Source organism: Hipposideros armiger, unplaced genomic scaffold (assembly GCF_001890085.2).
Source record: "Hipposideros armiger isolate ML-2016 unplaced genomic scaffold, ASM189008v1 scaffold_261, whole genome shotgun sequence".
Lineage (NCBI taxonomy): Eukaryota > Metazoa > Chordata > Mammalia > Chiroptera > Hipposideridae > Hipposideros > Hipposideros armiger.
In genome coordinates, this window is record NW_017731611.1 from 1,512,528 (window position 1) to 1,534,905 (window position 22,378).

Sequence of the window (22,378 nt, forward strand, 5' to 3'; positions counted from 1 at the left end):
TGTGTAGTGTGGATGACTGTAGATAGCTTGCCTGTCTGGAAAAAACAAAGTATCTTCTTTGGAAGCATGCCTTACAGAGATCTTCTCGGAACCGCCTAGTACATGTTTGCAAACATATGACTGCAGAGGAATTGTTCTTTGCATTATAACTTCTTTAGTGGGAGAAAGTGGCCAGGTTCCCACTACTCATCTTGGAGATGAGGCTCAGAGAGATGAAGTGACTTGTCCAAAGGCACATAAGCAGCCAGCAGTTGTGCTGAGTTAGCATCCAAACATTCTGTGAAGGATTCTGTCAGAAGAAGAGCTGCTTAATATGTGACCATGAACTTGAAAGAAAATCATCATCATCATCATAATGCATATATTGCGTATTTACTCTGTGTCTAACACTATTTAACTTCTTTACATGCTTAATAGCATTTAATTCTTGAAACATCTCTAGGGCTAGGTGTTTTATACACATCAGCTCTAATTCTTAAAATAATCCTGTAAGGAGGTGCTATTTATACAAATGAGAAAACTGAGGCCGTAAGAGGTTAAGAGACTTACCCAGGAGCACGCAGTTAGTAGTGAGATTTGGAGTAAGAAAAAAATGTTTTAAAGAAACTCTGGTAGTCAGTCATGTTGTATTGGAATGTCACACTGCCTGTGTTTTCAGCAGCACCTGCACTCTGTGCGTGTGTGGCTGTGTATTTGACTCTGCACACACACAGGTTATACTCCCTGGCATGGGAATGAGATATAAGAAGCAAACAGATGAACTATGTGTCTCCTCCATGTTCTTCAGTAAACAGACTTGTGGTTTGGGGCTTCTGCCATCAACCTTGGCACAGACCTGACTTCCGATCATTTCTCCTCGGACCCCTGTGTTCCACGCTCTGTGTTAGGCCCTGGGCTTTAAGTGATGAAGAAATGGCAGTGCCCTGGAGAGTCTTCCCTCCATGTATGTCAGACAGGCGTGGGTTTACATTGTCTGGCCAGCCAGCACAGCCTGGCTCCCCACTTGAGAAACTGGATCTTTTCCCAGCATTTCAACCCTGAGCCCAGTGGAAACAATTTGCCCCACTTAAGGATTTGGGGGTGCTGTTCGTTAGTTGTTGTTTTTTTCCCACTTGTTTCCAAAATATATCACTTTAGACTCTGGAAAGCGTTGGGTGAAATGGCTGTGGATTCTTGAAAATGATTCCCAGTACTCCTTGGCCTCACACCAATGCCTATCCCAGTCCTGAACCTCTCCACCGGCTTCTGAATTTGCACTGTAATTCCAGCCTCTTCTTAAGAAGCACACCGTTGAATCCAGTTGCAATGGTCCAGCTCTTCATTGCATTAATTAGGAACAAAGAAAATGAGATGGTTCTGTAGTACTTCAAAAGAGGGATACAGTTACCTAAAGTTTGGATTCGTGTTCAAGTTACACTGAGAACCTTGAGGAAAAAGTGATTCAAAATGGGATTTGAGGGTTTGGAATCACTCCCACTAAAACTTTTACCATAGCGGGACCCCTGCTAGATTTTACCTAAATTTAAGGAGTAGGATTAGAGAAGCGATCTCTGCTCTGCCTCTGGAAGTTCCTGTCTCATAGGGGACACAGACATGCAAAGGACAAACTGAAGGGGCAGTCATGGGGCTACAGGGGTTTCCATTTGATTTGGAGGGGGTGCGGGGAGGTGGGGATTTGTGCAAGGTTTGAGCAGGAGAGGGACCTGGTCAAAGTCAAGTTCTAAGAAGGTTTATCTGGCAATGGCGTGTCACTTGGGGCGTTTGACGAATGAAACCAGCAGCTTGCAGGCTGCTGTGGTAGGTTTTTGTCAGCATTAGATATTGGTTTTCATCAGCTCTACTGGGAGCTTTTTTACCCATTTTAAAAGCAAGATATGCTTATTTATAAATTATTTGGGAAATGCATTATCGTATAATGAAGGAAATGTCAGCCATTTTCAACTCAATGCTGTTACCATTTACATATATATATTTCCTTCTTTTTTTTCGTTGCATAACATGTTTGCAAATGACTTTATGTCTTTTTCTTATAATTGCATTAAGCTATTACTCAATTTATAGAACTATGACTTTAAGTAAAACATTCCCAGAGCACAGCTCTTACTGCAAACTGTAGGTGAGAGTGATTTCAGGACTAGGTCAGGAATGAGGGGACAAAAAGGCTGTTTCTGCCACTCGGTGAACCCAAGAGGATTGGCACTCCGTCAGGAGAGGGGGTGAGAGCATAAGAAAGAAGCTTTATCGTGAGGCAGCAGCCAGCTCCAGAGGGAGCAGGACTAGAGAAGGGGAAGGTGTGTGAGCGAAGGCTTTTCAGAAGGAAAAAAAAGTCCCTTCTCCCAGAAGGAGAAGGACAGCCAGCTCTTTCTGCCAGCCTCTCTGTGTTGCGATGCTGCTTAGCCATCTCTCCATTTTCACTTGATTCTTCTAAATAACACCAACGGCGCCTCCAGGGGATCTGTCCACACTTGAGTTTTGCAGGTCCCAGTCTGCCCCTCCCGCTTCTTTCTCTTGCCAGAGGTCATCAGGGAGCTGTACCTCCCTCCTCCCCCAGCATCCACCTGCCTTGCTATAGGCCTCCATTCCGCTGAGGCATCTTTTCTTTGCACTTGGCATAAGCAATTATTTCTCCTATCACTGCTCTTAATGCTGCCCGGAGAGTTAGCAGATCATTTTTTGCTGACGGATATCACCCCACCCAGAAATAATAGACTCCCTCCCTCAGTCTTGTTAATAATAAAGAGGCATTTTTCTCTCCTCCCCTGTTACAGCTCTAGTCAAAGCCAGTGCAGGAGCACTTTCCTGCCAAGGTCAGCAAGGGCGACTGGATCACTGAATCCCCAAGGAGCCAAGAGAGGGCACGTGGCAACGCCGGTGGAAACTGGAGACCCATTTACCCAGTTGTACCAGGCTGCTGTCTCTCTCCTGTGAGAGATTCTATTTGGCTGCTGTGCTTCCTAGTGCTCTGTTAACTTCCTTTGAGTGAATGATTTCAGATACAGTGGTAGGAGTTTAAGAGATAGTTCCCCGGCTCGGTCTGCCCAGGGAGGTCGATATGATTCCAGTATCTAAAAGGTCACCCTCAGTGTCCTGTGTCTGGATTACAAAAGAAAACTGGGCAGGTCCAGGTTGGGAGGACATCTAGGTTTCCACACTTGTGTGGGATGGGGCTTGGGGGCTTTAGCGGTCTACAAGCGTAAAAGCAATCGACAGTGTGACGAGAGCTGCTAAAAAAAGAAACGCAGCACACTTTGTCTGTGTTAGGAGAATTGTGGACTCCAGGTCACAGGAAACAGCGGTCCTTTCTTGTTCACTCAAATGAACCCATCCCTGCTGTCTTGTGTTTCTCAGCACTGCACTTTTTAAAATCCTGACACTCTAAGGGTTGTCCAGAGGCAAAAAAACCAAGACAGTAAAGACCGTGCTCCACTCACATATTCACTCCTTAATGGTTGCTTTTCCATTCTCCAGAAGGAAAAAAAAAAAAACAACGTCTGCAGTGACTCTAAAGCACAATCCTATATTTCAAGAATCTGGGAAGAGAACCTATGTAGCTGTCGGGGTAGAACATTTGCCTTTGGGTGATAGTGAGTCCCTGATCTTCGAAGGTATTCAAATGGAGTCATTAGGGAGTATGTAGAAAGGATTCCTATACCAGACTGGAGTCTAAATGAAACTAAACACCCCTGCTAGCTCCGAAGTGTTGTCACTTTATGTCATTTCTGGGCCTCTAGGAGTTCTGCCCTGTATAGTAGCCACTAGCCACATGTGGCTATTAACATTTAAATTTAAATTAAGATTAAATAAAATGAAAAGCTCAGTTCCTCAGTCACATTAGGTACGTTGGAAGCACTCAATAGCCATATGTAGCTAGTGGCCACTATATTGAACAGCACAAATCCAGAATATGTTCATGATTTCAGAAGGTTCCATTGGGCAATGCTGGCCTAAAACATTAGTGGCCCTGGGGATAAACAATCACTTCTCCGTGGTTACCATGAAGCCCCAGGGCGATTCAGCTAGCCTATCAGAGATCATAGCGTCACATCCCTGTTCCCTTTTTGTTATCCAGTCAAAAGAGCTCTGAGTTAAGATGGGAAAGTCAAGTCCCAGCTCTGTCAAAAACTACCAGGGTGGCCTTACCAGGAACTCACTTTACTTCCCTGGACTCATTTCTTCATCTGCAGAATGGTTTCTCCCAGTTCTAACAGCCTAACTTGTAAAATATTATAGCATGATCTTTCCAGCTTGGTAACATTCCAGGAAAATACTAGCAGCTTGCACCAAGTACACAGCTTTTATTTCACTGTCCACATTAGCCTGGCATAGTGGAAAGATCCCAAAACATGGAGTCATGTGTTAGTTTGTCTAGTGTGACCTTGGGCAAGTACTTTACTAAACTGAGCCAGAGTTTGTCATCTGGAGAATAGAAATAGCAATATCTCACTTATAGGTAATCATGGTTTACAGTGGGGGCTGAAATCATGCTCCCCGAAATGAGGATGACAGTGAATAGGGTTACTCCTAAGGTGAGAATTACATGAGGAGAGGGAAAGACTTTTTTCTTCTATGTTTCAGAGATACATAAGAGAACAAAAGAGTCTGAGCCTTACAAAGCCTCGGGCAGCATATACAAAAGGCTTTGTACAGTGGGCAGGATTATGGAGCTGCCATGTGGCCACAGGAATCAGCCTTTCATAAAGCAAGAGTCAGGAGTTGCAGGTTAGTGAGGAGACTCAGTGTGTAACACTTTGAGTCTGAGCCCAGCTCTTCCACTAACCAGGCCATGAAACCATTAGTACATCTCTCCCTTTTGGGGGCCACTAGACAGACAGCGAGATCCTTGTTCTAAATAAGTCCCTGTGATAATGTAATGGACTTTTGAAAAGGAGTTGTAAAGCACATGAATCAATCGCCACACCATTTTTTTTAAAAGACATATTTATTCACCCTACTGTGTGCCAGAGATTCTCATGATATTCTTGGACACTCTCTGTAGCTCCTTCTCCACATGAGAGTCAGCCCCTGGGAAAGGAGCTAAAATTCATTGCATACTGTATGTTTATTATACATTTTCACTTCAGTTCATAGAACGTTTATTCAGCTCCTGCCCTACGTAAGGCTTTGAGACTGTTGCCACAGGGGGTCTGCAGAAACCACCAGGATGCTCAGACTATTGGGGAAGGTGCAGTGTCCACACAGGTGGCTGTGATGGGAGGCAGGATATGATAGCTGCTGTCGTTGAACTGTGTATCATCTGTAGAGTCCAAGGAGAGAGCAGTCATTTGTACCTGGGCCTCTGGAGGAGGCAGCACTCAGGCTGGGCCTGGAAGGATAGACAGGAGTTCCTTTGACCAGGATGGTGACCAAACAGCAAGAACAAAGACACAGGAGTAGAAATGTTCAGTGCACATTCACATTTTTTTGTTTGAACTGAGACCTAGGGTTCATGGAGAGGTTAGCAGGAAAGGAGAGGTTGAGCTGGATCCCAGAGGGCCTTGAATGCTCAGGCAAGAGACTTGCACTTCCATGACAAGGTGCTAGAGAACCCGTGAAGGTGTTTGGGGAGAAGTAGCACATTCAGAACGCCCCTAGAAATGTTAGCATCCAGTTTTGCCCCTGATAAAAGAATATGTATCAGGTTACAGGTGGGGGAAGAGCGAGGAGTCGGGCCCCATAAGCTGACACCTGTCCTGCCTGTGGGCAAAGCTGCAGCCCTAGGCACCGGGGAAAGCCAATCCCCACAATCAAAGCTGTGGTTTCCCGAGCCAGCTGGCCTCTTTCTTCTCCCCTTCCTCTTGGAGGTGGGATTGGAGGTCCCTGGGAGGGTTGATCCTAGCCCTGGCAGCACCAGAGTCTGTTCTCCTGGTCTCTTTGGAATGGGTGTCCCCCAGGGATCTGTCTGCACTGGGGAGTTTGTGCTCACTCAGATTCGGGTGTTATAACTGATTGGGAAAAACCTGCGGCCTGATTTTCTGAAATGATCGGTCTCTGGGTGTGTCTCCTCTGCTAGACTAATAGTCCTACATGTCAGGGACTGCTGTATTCATCTCTGCACCACTGGTTTCTAGCATAAGACCTGACTCCATAGCAATTATGTAAAAGCCACTATTTATTGAGCACTTACTGTGTGCCAGACATTGTGCCTAGGAATCTTAAATGCATTAGCTTGCTGAACCCTCAAAAATCTCTGTTAGAAAGCTCCTAAACTATGTTATTTAAGTGATGCAGGTCAGAAAGTTTAAGTGACTTATCCCAAGGTCACACAGCTAGTAAGTGGTCAGGATTTAAATCCACATCGCTCCAACCCCAAAGTCCTTGCTCTTAACTTCTGTTTCCTTTTCATTTCAGAATAGATGCTCAATTTCAGTTAAGGTAACATAAACAAGAACTTCCTTGGAGTGGCCTGTCTCAATACAGTTGCCTAATACTCTAACCAGTACCTATCAGTGAGACTCACAAGATAAGGGGTAATGAGAACAGGAAGGATACTCCTAGTGTGTGAAGCTAGAATAGAAATAGAAGGATGAACGCTATAGGGGAGACAGGCTTGAGCTCAGTAGGAGGAACTTTCTAATAATCAGTGATGGTGTAGGGTGCCTCATGAGGTAGTGAGCTTCCTGACTTTGGAAATGTGTAAATGGGTGGTCAGCTGTCTTGGGTCCTGCACAAAATGTTTGAGGCCACTTCTAGCACCAAGTTTCTGTGAAGCAGGCTTCAAAGTTAGTGATTTCTGCTGGGATAACCAACATCACCTGTCACCTTTATTCCCTCTTACCATGAGCCATGTTCTAGAAATTAATAGTCTTGTGAATAGAATGCTGAGCTCATGACAACATTCAGTCAATGATAGAGGTCCTTATTGTAATTCGAAGGGGCCCAACAAATGGCATCTCTGTTTTGCACATTCAAGTTCTAAACCTATTGAGAGGTGAGGCAAAAGAGGAAAGCGTGTGGAATCCTCAGGCCATCTTTATTACTGATAAAGGCCTGGATTGATTCCGTGGACACAATGGGTTTCCTAACAGGGAACCCCACACTTTGACAGACTGGCATACCCTGTCACAGCTGCTCTGGTTCCCACAGGCCTCCCCGTAAGAGAACATAGCCTGCTCCCATAGAACTTAGAGCCTGGATGGAAAGTGCACTTCTGGCTGGCATCTGGCTCCCAGAAGGCAGGAAGCAGGCGGCATCGGAGGCTCACATGCCCATTTCCTCTACTGAAGCCTATTCAGAGCAGCCACTCCACTTCCCCTGGAGAAGAGACGGGGAAGGGATATGAAGGCGCCTAGACTGTTACTCCAGGGGACTCCCTCCACGTGGAAGGAATCACTGGGAGTAGGAAATAAGTGTTCCCATCAGGGACAGCCCTCTGCATCGCACGCTCCATCTCTTTGCTTACTCCCCTCACCGCACTGTGGGGTCCTGGAAGCAGAGACACTCTCAGCCCCCAGCACAGGGCCTGGTGCCCAGAAAGTGTTGGGGAAGGGGAGGAATGAAGGAAACTCCCATCTTCTAATACCAGTGTTTTCCTGAAGGAGCACCTTCCCAGGGCGGAGAAGGATGCCTTTTCCTCTCATTTTGTCCTTCTCGTAACAGCCGAGATCCTACCTGTATCATGTTTTCTAAGTCCTCTCCCTTTTCTGCAACATGGCAAGTCAGACAGGGGCGAGGTGTTGCCAGGTGATTCAGGAAATGTTTCTCCCCAGGCCATGCTGTTCCTCCCACCCCGCCCAGGCCAAACCCTGGCTGTGAACAGGTGACAGAGCCTGTTGAGTGCTGTGCAGGAAGGGGCAGCAACCACCCTGGTCCTGCTGCCCCATCTCTTTACCATCTTGGTGAGAATCACTGACAGCAGTCTTGTGAAGTCACTTTGGAAAATGGAAAGTACTTGGTGACTGTGACCCAGTGGAATCTGTAAGAATGTGCTAGAGGCAATTCACAGCAGGGAAGTAGGAAAGGATGATGCAGACCCCACCAGGCTGACTCCCAGGTAGGGTTCCAGGTGCTTGCTGGTATGCTAAAATTGAAAAGTGCGTCCCAATAGGGGCTTGAGTCTCAGGCTGGCCCACAAAAGCCTGTATGACTCATCACATAATTGTATTTACTAAGTGTCTACTAAATTCTAGGTATGTGCTAGACACATTCCATCAATTGCCTCAATTCTTTACAATAACCCATCAAAGGAGAATTGTCCCCCTTTTTACCAGTAAAGAAGCTGAGACTTACCAAGCTCAAAGCACTTGCCTAAGATCACATAGCTAGTGAGTATTGGAGCCAGCCCCCAGCCAGGGTTCGTAGTTCCATGCCATACTGTCACTCTTGCGAGGGTGGCGTTACTGTGAGCCTGCAAGGATGGAGCTTTGGGATGGACTGCACATCTTCCCTTAAGATCATTTGAAAACTAAACCATTCTCCATCACCTGCCTTTGGGCCACACAGAGAAAGAAGAGTGGCCGCCCCACTCCCAGCTCTGTCTGAGCTCCAGAAGCAAGATCAGTGCTGGCCTAGAAATGCAAGGCTTTTCTTCAGAGATTCTGGATGAATAAAGCAAGCAGGATCCCTACAATCAGCAGCAAGGCATTCTCTAGGGTGCTGCCTCCAGTGTTGGAAGCCCCAGGCTCTAGGCTGCTGGCTCAGTGGGCTTACTAAGCCAGCAATGCCTGAACCTCTGCAGGAACTGAAAAGTGGAATTTTTAAGAAATGTTTTGCCCTAACAAAGGGCCTGCCATTTGTAGTAGCCCAGTGAGGGCTTCATAAATATATAGGAAACTTGAAAAATTTAGATACTGGGATGACTATTTTAGATATTGAAGGTGGAAAGATCCTTTTTCTGTCATTTTTGCCCACTACTGCTTCTACAGGTTTCCTGGCCAGGGGACTGAGAGAACCATAGACTTAAGGTTCCAAAGAGAGGAGAAAAACTAAGCAGCAGGAATTAGGCTTGGTAGAGAATGACTGAGGTGTTATTCACCTTTGGGATTTGTTGCTGCTCTGTGGCTGGGGTGTGTCTCTTGGGATCTCTAGCAGTAATGCTCCCTGACCGAAATTCTGCCTCTGTCAGAACCATCTTTTGAGGAATTAGTTTGGGTTGTGTCATTGACTTTCCAATACCAGCTCCTTTTCTCTAGCAAGTCTGTCCCAGCCTGCTCCCCTCTGTGCCCCAGCTCTGGCTGCCCAGAACTAATGGGAATCAAGGCCATTACTATCCATTGAGCTTTATTGGGTGCCCGGCAAGCACTACAGGAAGCCCTTGACCTTCATCTTCTTGTTGGTCTTCACAGTAGAGGAGGGATATCAGCCGCCCACCATTTTCTGATCAACACACACCACCTGTCTTACCACCAGACTCACCTCAGCCCTGTCTCCTTCCTGGCCCTTTTAACCCTTAATTAAAGGGAGATTAGCCTCCCCTTTCTCCATGTTCCAGTTTCACTTACACATAGCCCTGGAAGAGCACACATCTGTGGCATTGTGATCATTGATCCATATGTATACTTATCCATTCTTCCATTTAACTTATTTATTGAGTACCTTCCGTGTGTTGTCTGTTGTACCCATTGCACTTGGAGGTCTTTTCAGGCAAGAGGCCATGCCTTATTCTTGCCTGTTGTGTATTCTCAGCATACAGCACTGCACCTGGCTCACCATAGATCCTCAGGAAATATTTGATAAGAGAAGGCCTCTAAGTGATGTCTAGCCCTAGAACAGTCTTTCAGTGCTTCCAGCCCCCGACACTGGAGAATGGGACACCTACCCCTTAGCTCTTAGCTTCGTGGGGAGACACAGCTGTGATTCTGGATGCTTAACTCTCAGCGATCCCTCCTTCATTCTCAGAAATCCAAGCTGTAATCAGCCATCAATGTCAGAATCCGTTGTTATGACCTGTGGGTGTTCATTCACTTTTTCAGTAGGTGTTGAGTACCCTGTAGATATCAGGCTCTGTGCTGGGAGCTGGAGCCACAGAGATGAATGAGATATACACATACAATCCAGGACCTCAAGGAGATCAGCAGACTAGATGGAGAGATGGTGAATCAAGGTCAGAACAGGTTAAGTACGTGGGTGCAGTTCACTGAGAGCACTGCTGGGTGAGAGGGTTTTAGGAGGAGGTGAGATCAAGGAAAGCTGTTCAGAGAAGGTGGCATTTAGGCAGAGCCCGAAAGAGTAGAATTTGGAACTGAGGAAGTAGGTGGAAAATTTTTCTTCATGAACAAAGGCACAGAGGTAGAAGAGTATGCTATAAGGGAACACATAGGTCATTCAGATCATTAATTTGTCAGTAATTGGCAGGGGTGAGACAAGGGAGACGACCCTCATTACCATGGGCACATCGCTATGTTTTTCTTTCTTTCTCCCTACCACTTCCACCTTATGCCTAAGAGTTTTGCAAGGTTATAACCTGAAAAACTTTATCCCTTAGAGGACAGAAGTAGGAGAGCCTTATGTGGAATGATACCCTGTCAGGCAATCACCTGGGGTTCTTGGTCTTTCATCTCCCACCCCAAAACAATGCACACACAGGGGCCATCCGTGTAAAGACCCTTCTGCCTGTCAACCATGTGTTGGGAAGGAGTCTAGAAAGGCTGCCCACAAGTTTCTAAAAGATGTAGATGCTGCAGACAGGCTGCCTTGCTCCATTGGCAGGAGGAGGCCAGTAAGGCAAATTAGGCATTCATATCATTTTATTTGTTGAGTCAACTTCTGTTTGTCGGTGTGGAACCCATAAAGGTACCTGGTGTCTTTGTCGCGGAAAGGGAGAGAATGCCATGGTGAGGTGGTCTGCTCACCCTCATTGCTCTTTGCTAGACCCATTCTCAGATGCAAGGGCCGCTTCTGGAGGTTTAGTTTTTACTGTTGAAGGTCCAGTTTAACATGTACAATTCCTTTTGCACACATGCTCTCGTGTGTACACAGTGTGTGTGCACACACTCACACACATGCACACACACACACCTACCCCTATAGTCTTAACAGGTCTTGTGAATTGGTTACAGATTAAATAAAGCTCCCAACTGAAAAATGCTAAGGCATATAGGTCCCTTCCTGTCCGACGTTGTCAGATGTGCTCTGAAATGACTGTTTTCATCATTTATTCTGAGCCATAACCACCCCAGAAATAGCTTTAGCAGGAAAGTGCTTTTGTTAGACTAGCTGTAAATTATATTTCAAACGTCTGATGTTGTTTTCTTAAAAAATAAATAAATAAGTAAATGAAAGTCTAAAATTAATGACTGCCGGGGTTTGCTTTGCTTGTGTGTGCTGCTACAGATTTGGCTTCTTGCAGATGGAATTTCAGATCTGTTTACACTTCTGTGTTAGCTTTTGGTTGGGGTGGGGAAGCAGTGGAGAGATCTGGGAGGACAAATTGACAAAGTCGAACTTATTATAAGCATCGGTGAGGCTCGCTTTTCTCTCCTGCTGCCCTCTCCCTCCGTCCTTTCCACCGCACCCGCATTTTGTTTATTGTGGTTTTATCTGCTCCGCCTCCAAGTTCGAAGGCAACTGGTTTTTGCAGATGTTATGACAAGGTCACATATCCAGTTTCACGAGCAGATGTTCATTCAGCCCCATTTCACCAGCACTTTGTCATTCAGTGAGAGCAGACCTTGTGGGAACAGATTGGAGCAACACAAAGGATTCGACGTAAAAAGTCTTGCAGAGAACCTGATCGCTCTTATGCGATCAAGAGGAAGGGGATGAAGGTGGGGAGGGTGGCAAAGAGAGAAATCTGCAGAGCAGAATTTCATGGGTTGTTTTTTTTTTTGGTTTATTCAAAGATTATTATGTGTTGGATACAGTAAGTCATCTATACACCCACATCCAGGAGGTAAATCTTCAGAACTCCAAGCGTGGGTAGTTCTGCTTTTAACAGCTGCCATACAGTAGCTATTTTGTTCTGCACTTAGAGACCCTTATCTGTGCATTTGTTTTAAGTTATTGTCAACTCTCCTTTGGTTCCTCTATTGCCTCTCTCCTGGTTCTCATCACTACTACAAGAGTAGCTAAAAACCTGAGCCCCTGAGTTATTTACACCGAAACCATGAGTTAGAACGATAGGCAATGTCATCTTGGTTATTGATTCAGTCTCTACTTGGAGGGTGTTGCCTATAATAGATTTAGCTCCTTTTGCCTTTTCCTAGGTCTCATATGCCCGTCCGAGCTCTGCCTCAATCAGGGACGCTAACCTGTACGTTAGCGGCCTTCCCAAAACCATGACCCAGAAGGAACTGGAGCAGCTTTTCTCGCAATATGGCCGTATCATCACCTCACGAATCCTGGTTGATCAAGTCACAGGTTAAGTGTTTCTTTGTCATTTCTTTCCTTGTGTCTCAGTGCCACCAGCCAGTGCTCTGTGACCCAAAGGAGCAGAGGGGTAATGGTTACTTAGGGTAAAGGATATGGGTCATGAGCAGGCAGATTTTTTTACATAGGAGAAAGACTTCTTTTCAGTCAACTGCCCAACTTTAAAATGGGCCATCTCAGGAGGCAGGAGGTCTCCATCATGGGAACTGTGCCAGCAGCAGCCAAACTACTTGGGAGAGTTGTGCAGAGGAATCAGGCATCAGGTTGAGAGTGGGGCTATATGACCTTCAAAGTCTCTTTCAACTCTCAACCAAGTAATGTTACATTTCTGTGTGAAAAGAACCTGTATGTATAACTCTAGCTCCGATGATAGCATCATAGAGTTAGAGGGAACCTCAAACTGCCTCATTCCACACATGAGGAAACAGAGGTCCAAAGCAGGGGGTGTCTGACTTCTGTCCAGGTAGTTTGTAGCAGTGCAGAGAGATGAACCCCAGATCCGGTACTGCAGCACTTTGTCCACAATAAAGAAAGGCAGCCACCACCTCTCAGTAAGGAATGTAAGGCACCTCAGGTTAATAACAAAATGTTTTCACCTCCTCGCAACTTGATCCCAATTTAAAACACCCCCTAGGAGCAGTTCAGCACGTGCTTATCATTTAATTCATGCCACAAACCCTCACTGAAGCCAGCTGTGCCCCAGACACTGTGTAGAGGGACACCGGGGACCAGGGATGAAGGAGGCACAGTCCCACCCTTACAGGACTCCAGTGTGATGAGTACCTGCTGGAGGTTGTCCAGTGCACCATGAGCATCAGGAGAAGGCGTGCTACGCCTGACGGAAATTGTTGGGAAGGCTCCATCGAGCGTGCAGTGTTTGAACAGGGTTTTGGAGGATGACTTGGAATTATCTGGCAAGACGGAGGGATAGGACATTCCAGGTGGATAGGATGTATCCTACAGCATAAGCAAATAGGACCTAGTTCAAGGCATGGAGTGGGGGAAGAACACAACCTGTCCAAGGCATATCTGGCAGTTCAGCATGGCTGACATGAGGCTTAACAGGGGACTTGGGGTCGGATCCTCAGGGGCGTTAAATGCCACTCCAAGAAGTCTGGACTTCGTCTGTATGCAACATGGAGCAATGGGAGGGTTTCTGAGGGTTTTGTTTGTTATTTTGTGTTTGGAGTGGAGGGCGGGGGCAATGAGGAACAGGTCCCGTGCACAAGGTAATTGAAAAGGGACAAAAAAGATGTTTTTTAATGTGTGTCATGTGGTCATAGTTTGCTTTCCAAATAGATTACTTAGTGGCTAGGTCTGGAGGACCCACTGAGAACCAGAAACCAGACAGCGGAAGATCAGTTACAGGTACTAAAAGGAGATGAGACTGAGCAGGGCAGTGGTGGAGGGCTACGAGGGACAGATGTGACAGATGCCTGTGTTCTGTGGATGGGAGTCACCTATCCAGAGCCACGGTGAGAGAAATGCAGTCAAATGCAACTTGATGGTGAGAGAGATTCGGGGATCCAGGCTCAGCCCTGGACCCACTGGTGGGCTGACTCCCCACAGAATGTCCATGGCGCCCAGGACATGTCTCCCCACAGATGTTTACCAGTTTGGTTTGTTCACTCTTTATGAAGGCTCTTTTTCTTTCTCCAGGAGTGTCCAGAGGGGTAGGATTCATCCGCTTTGATAAAAGGATTGAGGCAGAAGAAGCCATCAAAGGGCTGAATGGCCAGAAGCCCAGCGGTGCTACGGAACCGATTACTGTGAAGTTTGCCAACAACCCCAGCCAGAAATCCAGCCAGGCCCTGCTCTCCCAGCTCTACCAGTCCCCTAACCGGCGCTACCCTGGCCCACTTCACCACCAGGCTCAGAGGTTCAGGTAGGTACGCCCACATGCCCACACACCTTGCTGTATGAGTGCAGAGCTGGGCGAGGGCCAGGGAAGCCCTGGGTCCTGAATGATGGGGCAAAGATAAGAAAGAATCTTCGCGTTCAGGAATCGCTGTGCAAAGCTAACCTTCCCCACACACACACACCAGCCTCAGTTTCCACTCCTATAAAATGAGATGATTGGATCCGATGCTCTTCCATGCCCTCTTCCAACTTACCACTGTGACTGTGGTTAAACTTCAGACTCTTTGGTTGAAAGAAAATTTCTGCATTTACCGAATTAAGAAGGTTCCTTTTCAACACAAGTTAATCACAGATGGGACCAGATTCAGCAGCTTAGACTTAAGGCTGAGACAGTGTGGCTTTAATAATGTCAAAGAATGGAGTAGGTCAGGAGGCAGGTCCTTGCCAGAAACAGTGGGTCCTCCTCTTCCTTCTTCAGGTGACTCTGTTACAGGGTTAGGGGCGCAGGGGCACTTTCTTTTGCGTTAACTTCACTCTGACAGTTAAGTGAGCAGACGCTGGGGAGACAAGGAGGAAGATTTTGTCCAAGCCTTCTCAGTGTTTGCTTCAGGTGACCAAGCCCTCCGGAAGCCCCTGGGGCAATGGGAGCTTTTCCATCCTCCTGGGACATTTCTGAAAGTCAGCTTTCTCTCCATGAAGGCCATCTGACCTTGAACGGCCTCTATCGTAAAAGTGATAAGAATATGCTTGACCTACCTGTAATAATTCCAAATAATTATTTTATTCCACCCATGACCCAACTTCCCTTTCATTAAAGGGTTTTTCTCCTTTGTGAACATCACCTGGGAAGATAGTTAGTTCTTCCATTTGGCTACAATGGAAAGGAAAATCAGTCTCTAGACTGTCCTCCGATGCCCTGGGAATTTGAAATGGTTAATGCTTTATGAAGAGTCCGAGTCATCTAATTTTTATGTTTGTGTGAGAGCACATGCAGCATTTATGTAAAAACCTTTTCCAACATGGCAGAAGCTATGATTACTATGCCCCGTGGTGTGAATGGCCTGACCCCATGTGAGGTGCTGAGCATGAGGGACATTATAACATAATGGCAGTTTACTGGGAGGTGCTTGCAGATTGTAAATTGTAAGCTCATTTTTTAAAAATCTTAACTCTCGAACTCCTGCCACCCCCCAAACGATGTGTGTGATAAGAAGGTTTAGTTACTGTAGCTAGGCTAAGAGAAAAGATCCGTTCTGAAATGCATGGTGTGTGTGCATGTATTGTTAATTTAGAACAGAGACCTTTCCTCACAAGTTTAATTATAATAAAATGTAAACAACTTAAAAAGCCACCTCTTTTTAACAATTTCACACACAAATATAAAATAAAATATACACAAATGTTCTGAGAGGTGGGGACATTGGGATTAATTCAGACCTTGAAAGAAAGGGAGATTCATTAAACACTTGCTTTAAACTCTAGCATTGACCTGAACATGAATTACTTGTCATAGGAGGCAGGAAAGCGGGGGTGGGGGGAACTAGTAGTGGATGGACTCCTAAGCTTTGGGGAAAGTTGTTGAGCTTTTCTTCTTTGAAAATGGAGCATTCTTATTAATAGTTCCATTGAGTGATCTTGCCATCTGTGAGGCATTAACCCAGAGACCCTCCTTTTCTTTGCAGGCTGGACAATTTGCTTAATATGGCCTATGGCGTAAAGAGGTAATTAAAACTCCACAGATTGCCAGATGTCCGCGTTGGCACAGACTGGGGCTAGCATTTTTTTTTTTAATTCACTAACTTTACTTTTTTTTTTTTTTAATTCTTCCTTTTTCTTCCACCAGCATGTCAAATTCTTAATTTTAATTTCGGACTTCAGTTGGTTTTGTTTCTTGTAGGGCACACAAAGTGTGTTTGTGTGTTTCACGTTTTCTTTCATTTGCAGGTGGGCTTCTCCTATGGTTCAGGTGCCACAGCTACCGAGCCCTTGATAATCTGGTCCTCCAAGCAGCTCCCCTAACCGGGAAGGCTTCGACTCTGCCAGCTGGTTTTGCAAACTTGCAGAGCAACTGTTTTGAATTAGTAATGCCAAGATTCAGTTAAGAGGGCAGATTCCAGCAAATCAAAATTAGAACATTTTGCTAATCATGGTTGACAGTCTTATGATTGTCAGTGGAAAAATTAGATTTTGGACTACCAGCCCTGGCCAAGCATGAATAAATGCGTGGATGAACTTCTGCCTCACCTCCACCCACCCATCCCCCTACCCACCCTCTTAGTGTACATTTCAGGGCACAGCCCAAGAATGAAGTGTATCTGTGTGCACCTCAACCAAGGTTGTTGTTGTTTTTTGTTACAGGTTTTAAGAGTTATTATAAATCCTCCCTTGATTATCTTTGTATGTGTGTTTTAAACTTGCCATGCCGTTCACTTAAAGCCAGTTTGTGAGGTTGGGGGCTCAGATAGAGTCAAGGCTTTTGGGGCTCTCTGAATGCAGCCACAAGGGTGTTCCAAACCTAATCTCAAAGCTGAATCTCAGTAGGTTGAGTGTTTTATGTCACTGTGTCCATGAGATTCCCAAATGTGCTTTTGATAAGCTCCACTGAGCTGCTAGCAACATAGCATCTTCATCATCCTGCTCAGTAGAGCTGCACGTTTTAATTCCCCGTCCTACAGTCAAGGGAAAGAGATGTGGTCTTTAACAGTCCACATCACACCCCCTATATGAGGCAGTTCTTGCACCACTTGGCTATGCATGGTAAGTACCCCGACCCTGGAAACAGGCACACAGTGGAAGTCACTTGACTTGACTTCAGACTCCACTATCAGAGCGCCAGCCTCTCAAATCTCAAACACTGTACCAAGGAGTGAATTATTCCCACATGTCTAGCACACTGCTTGCCTGTTCCCACGTATTTTACATCTTTCCCAGCTCTGGTCCCTACCTTTGCCCCTGTCTGCCTTGAGTGAAGTAGCACCAAATATTATGAAGAGAGAGCCGCTTATACCTAGATGAGGTCAGGGAAGTCCCAGCCACAGCATGCGTGCAGCCATCTTCTCTAGTTCTCCAGCCATAGTACACATCACTAGTTGATAAGAGCATTCATTCTCTTTTCCTATTAAACCCAGATTTGGACCCAGAATATTTCCTACCAAAGTGCTCCAGGTAACAATTACCAACTAGAATTGAAACCTCTTTGCTGACCCTGACTTTGGCCTTATCATGAATACTTAACTGTACTCTACCTGTAAACTGCAAGGGGTTCATTCGGTTGGAAGAGAAAAGGTTGAGAAGACAGACTTCAGAAATAATGCAAACAAGTAGACATGGATTTGCCCTTCTGAGAATCTGTACAATGATGTTCTTCGGTTTTGTCTTGTTATTTGTTTTTAAGCAAGAGAGAAGATTGACTTAGTGAATAATACCAAAAATAATGCCTATTGAGTTATGTTTAGCATATCTTCAGCAGCCATTTGATTACCTAAATTCTCGGTACAGAACTTTTCTTTCATAGGACTTTCAAATCTCCAGGAATATATGCATATTTTTTAAATAGTCCTAGATGACACTTTACCCCATTCTCTTCCCCAGTTTTTGCTTCCTCTCCTCCTATTCCCCCCTTCAGAAAAACAAAAAATTAAAAGCAAGATACTAGTCATTGTATAGGGTCAAAATCCCTGTATAAGTTTGATGCAAACCAAAATATTAACAAATATTTTCCTGCTGTAGGCACTGGCAACCTAATTGTTTCATCTGATGCATCCATCATGAATCACACACATGGATATATTTTATCAGACAGCAAATAGAATCTGAAGGGTTGTTTTTCCTTTCAAGTTTACATGAAAACTGAGAATATTTTGAAGCCAAATACAAAAGTAGTTGTAATAGGGCAAATAACAGTTTTTTCTACTTTTCTAATGTACAGTGATTCAAGATATATAAATGCACAAACCACTTGAAATCTCACTCCTGTGATGCTTAGAAATGAATTCCAGATAATATAGCATCAACGAGTGATACATTTTTACCATTATTGCTCAGGGGTTTGGGGGGAACTCTTGAATAAATGCAAAATGAAACATGAGCCACTCATTTGATTAATAACAAGACATGTCTGTTCATTCTCATGTATCTCTGTCCTCAATAATATCAAGAGATCTTTGGCAACCATAAGTCACGGGACTGCAAAGATGGTAGACTTGAGCACTTCAAGGGCTATCCCTAATCTGCCTTAAAAATTAAAATTTCCTGGGCCGGCCATGTGGCTCAGTTGGTTAAGAGCTAGCTCAAGAGTTTGAGCTCTGAGCAACAGTGGTTCGATACCCGGCCCAAGCTGAGCTGCCACTGAGCTGCCAACAGGTGGCAGGATGGCTCAGCTTAAAAAAAAAATTTAAAATTTCCCAAGCATTGGCATCCACTAATGTTATTCACTTGTTCAATCAACAAAGACTTATTGAGTGTTTTCTCTACATGTCACTATGTCTGTGAGATGCCCATATGTGCTCCACTGAATAAATAAGTAGAACAATAAAATGAATGAAATCAAGCCCCTTCCCCGAAGAGCTCACTGCCTATTGTGGGGAGGGAGATAAGGGTCTGGATGGGGTACCCTATGAACATATACTGGGATAGACTATGATAGAGCCTTGCTTTCTGGGAGTTCCTTGTGGTTTTTAGGAAATGACCTAGGCCTTTCTTGGCATATAAGGCACTTGGCATATAAGTGCCTTAGCCAGTCTAGCCATTCCTATCAGTGGAAATGCCACAGCCATTAGTTTTTGCATTTTGGTTTTTAAATCCTGATGACTCTCCTGCAAACACTCACTCAGCCCTCTGCCCCGTGTCTGTGTCTGTGCATCTCTGTGTTATCCTTGGTCAGACTGATGTCTGGACCAGTCCCCCCTTCTGCTTGTTCCCCCAGGTTCTCCCCAATCACCATTGATGGGATGACAAGCCTTGTGGGAATGAACATCCCTGGTCACACAGGAACAGGCTGGTGCATCTTTGTCTACAACCTGTCCCCGGATTCCGATGAGAGTGTCCTCTGGCAGCTCTTCGGCCCCTTTGGCGCAGTGAACAATGTCAAGGTCATCCGTGACTTCAACACCAATAAGTGCAAGGGATTCGGCTTTGTCACCATGACCAACTATGACGAGGCCGCCATGGCCATTGCCAGCCTCAACGGGTACCGCCTAGGAGACCGCGTGTTGCAAGTTTCCTTTAAAACCAACAAAGCCCACAAATCCTGAATTTCCCATCCTTATTATTAAAATATATATATAAATATATACGAACAAAACACACGCGTGCGCACACACACACACACACACACACACACACACATACACACACACAAAAGAGAGAGAAACAAACTTTTCAAGGCTTATATTCAACCATGGACTTTATAAGCCAGTGTTGCCTAAGTATTAAAACATTGGGTTATCCTGAGGTGTACCAGGAAAGGATTTTATAATGCTTAGAAAAAAAAGAAAAAAAAAAACAAAAAAATATCTTTGATGCATTGAATGTTCTTTCATAGCTGTCGTTGTTGAATATAATATACATAGATAGCAATGTGCAGGGATTTTTACCCAGCCAGCTAACTTTACTACCTTCCTTGAAGGTGGGTCTTTTTAAGATGACCATTCGCTCATTTGAAGAAGAAAAACAAAAAACAAAAAAAAATAATAAAAATAAAACAATTTTTACAAAGTAATGGGATTCACAGAAAGAATAAAAAAGATTTTTCTTTTTTGTCAAAATGTTGATCCAATCAGATTGGTAAGAAAAAAAAACCCACACAAATTAAAGAGGAATAATAAAAATTGCAAAAATGAAAAAAAAAAACTTTTGCAAATTTTTTTATTTTTCCTTTTTCTTTTATATCATGTGAACTAAAACAGTCTTCTGTTAGGGGATGGGGGCAAGGGGGATACCTGATGACATTAACAATTTAATAACATTAACATTGTTGCCAAAGAGGTGGTCTCTTTGCTGAAAATGGGTTTCAAGAAAAATCTATTTTTATAAAATATAAAGAATTTTTACAAGAGAATCTGGATTTGAGAAAAAAATATTTTGACTGGCTAATTTAGGGGAAATTGACAACTTTGTCGCGTTCATACTGCACTGGTAACTTTTTAGAGATCAGATGTGTGTTTTAAACTGGATTCGTAGACTGTTTTTTGAAGGATGGGCTATAAACAGATGATCTTCATATCTTTTCATAGCATGTAATAATAATAAAAAAAAATTATTAATTACTAGGGGAAAGGAGTGTTCGTTCTACCCAGGGTACCACAGTTCCCCACAGTCAAAACCCAAAAGCAAGGAGATGAGTTGAAAGACAGTTTTTCTTTACGTCATCAGTATGGGATGTCAGCAGAACAAAAATTTCAAAGATTAATTTTCCTTTTGATCTAAAACTTCCTTAGTTTGAGCAGTAGGTGCTACGAAATTATTTACATATCTTAGTATCATAGTTAAATGTAATGTGTTTAGGAGAGGAAAACAAAAGATAACATTTGCTTTCAATTCATTAAGGAAATTTCAGATTCACTTTGTAGCCCATGCTGATAGAATTGGGCTGTGTTGGTACATTTGAAACACTGTTTATGTTGCTTGAAACACTTATTTATTTAATCGCTGATGTGATGATGCCTATGGCCGAGATCAAATATAGCTAGATTGGCTAGACTACTTATTTGTTTACTTAAACTATGGGAAGAAGCATATTATTGTGTCATTCTGTTGTGTGTGTATGTGTATATACAATATAAATATATATATATATAAAGTTATTTTTTCTTTGGGTTAATTTATTATAAGTTGTAACACTTGGCTAGTTCTGTTTGTATATGTCTTAAAATGTTTTCTTATGATATTTAAGTGACAGTTAAAGAGGTATCAAGGTAACTTGTGTAGAGCTATTGTTTGATATATTGTCATGTTTGTTGTGAATATTTTTTCTTACTGCACAGTAGAAAAATAAAAAAAAAACACTGGGTCTTTATTTTAATGTATTCAGATTGGGGAAAACAAAACAGAGCTAAGGGAACAAAATGACTGAGGGAGCATTCTCCCACGTCCAGTGCACTGATCATTTTAGTATGTTTGTGCTTTGTACGGTTATATATTTAAGACAAAAACAAAACAAAAAAAAATACAAGGGTTCATGCTCTTCCCTGGGTAATAGAAACAGTTACTCGCTATGCATAATCTAGTTGATAGTTAAAAATTTGCTATTGCTTTTCTTGTCTTGTTATATAAAATCTTTTCAATACAAGTTTAGTCTTAATGGTAATAAAACGTTATGGTTATTTATAACTTGTGCTTATTTTGTGCGTTTTTTCCAATGCTGAACCCACTAAGTGCATGTAGACAGAACTGTTGTTTTCACACTGAAGAGGCGAACTCGTAGTAGTAGTCGTAGTGTAGACAGATAATGAAAACCAAGGCTGCATCATAGACTCCTCCTTTAAATTTTTTTTCTGTTTTTTTTCCTCTTTTCAGTTTTGAAGAAAAAAAAAAAAAACACCAAATTTCAGTTCAGAGAACACTCGTTCAACATTCAGGGAAACCTTTTTACGTCATCTGCTATGAATGAACGCAGTTTGCTGGCAAAGTTTTGATGCATTTGCTAAGCATTAGTGGGAAAGGCATGCCAAAATCTCTTCTCTATAATGTGTTCACACTTGGGGGGAAAAAAAATGAAAAAAAATGTTAGGACCAGGCAGTTGTATACTTTAGTTATAATGAATGACTTCATGTTAATCTTGCTAGTTTAGATGATTTCTGAGGGAAAGTATTGTAAATGTTTCTTTTCCCATAATCTTGTTGTGTTTGAATTATTTTATCTGTACTTTTATCTGTCCAGACAATAAATGAAAGTGTGTAGAATGGATTTGAGCTTCCCAGATTTTTAAATGTGTTTTTTCAAACTTTTTTCTGTAGCATCTTCAGATTTCCCCAATATTTTTATCATTAAACAAACAAAAAAAAGGTAGAGTAAAATTCCGTTTTGCTAAGTTGCAAAGTCAACTCAGTATTCAAAAGTCATTGCCCTAGTTCTGTGCTACTGAAAGTGCGGTCTTCAACCGGCAGTACCAGCATCATCTGGGAGTTGTTAAAATGCAGAATCTCAGGCCAAATGTGAATCTGTGTTTAACCAGAGCCCCAGGTGAATCACTGGTACTTTAAAGTGTGAGGAACA

At 43.7% G+C, this 22,378-nt stretch overlaps 1 protein-coding gene across 9 annotated transcripts in view; it reads left to right on the forward strand.

The window, feature by feature from the left end:
• Positions 1-22,069, forward strand: part of ELAVL4 (ELAV like RNA binding protein 4) — a 157,560-nt gene extending 135,491 nt beyond the window's left edge. For 6 of the 9 annotated variants that reach the window (XM_019656508.1, XM_019656504.1, XM_019656502.1 and 3 more), the window contains exons 4-7: positions 12,141-12,294; positions 13,963-14,188; positions 15,846-15,884; positions 19,046-22,069. In XM_019656508.1, coding sequence (XP_019512053.1) covers positions 12,141-12,294; positions 13,963-14,188; positions 15,846-15,884; positions 19,046-19,415 — 789 coding nt within the window. In that variant the 3' untranslated portion in view covers positions 19,416-22,069. The remainder of the gene's footprint in view (positions 1-12,140; positions 12,295-13,962; positions 14,189-15,845; positions 15,885-19,045) is intronic. The other 3 variants (XM_019656503.1, XM_019656511.1, XM_019656505.1) reach the window with 2 other exon arrangements.
• Positions 22,070-22,378: the final 309 nt, after the last annotated feature.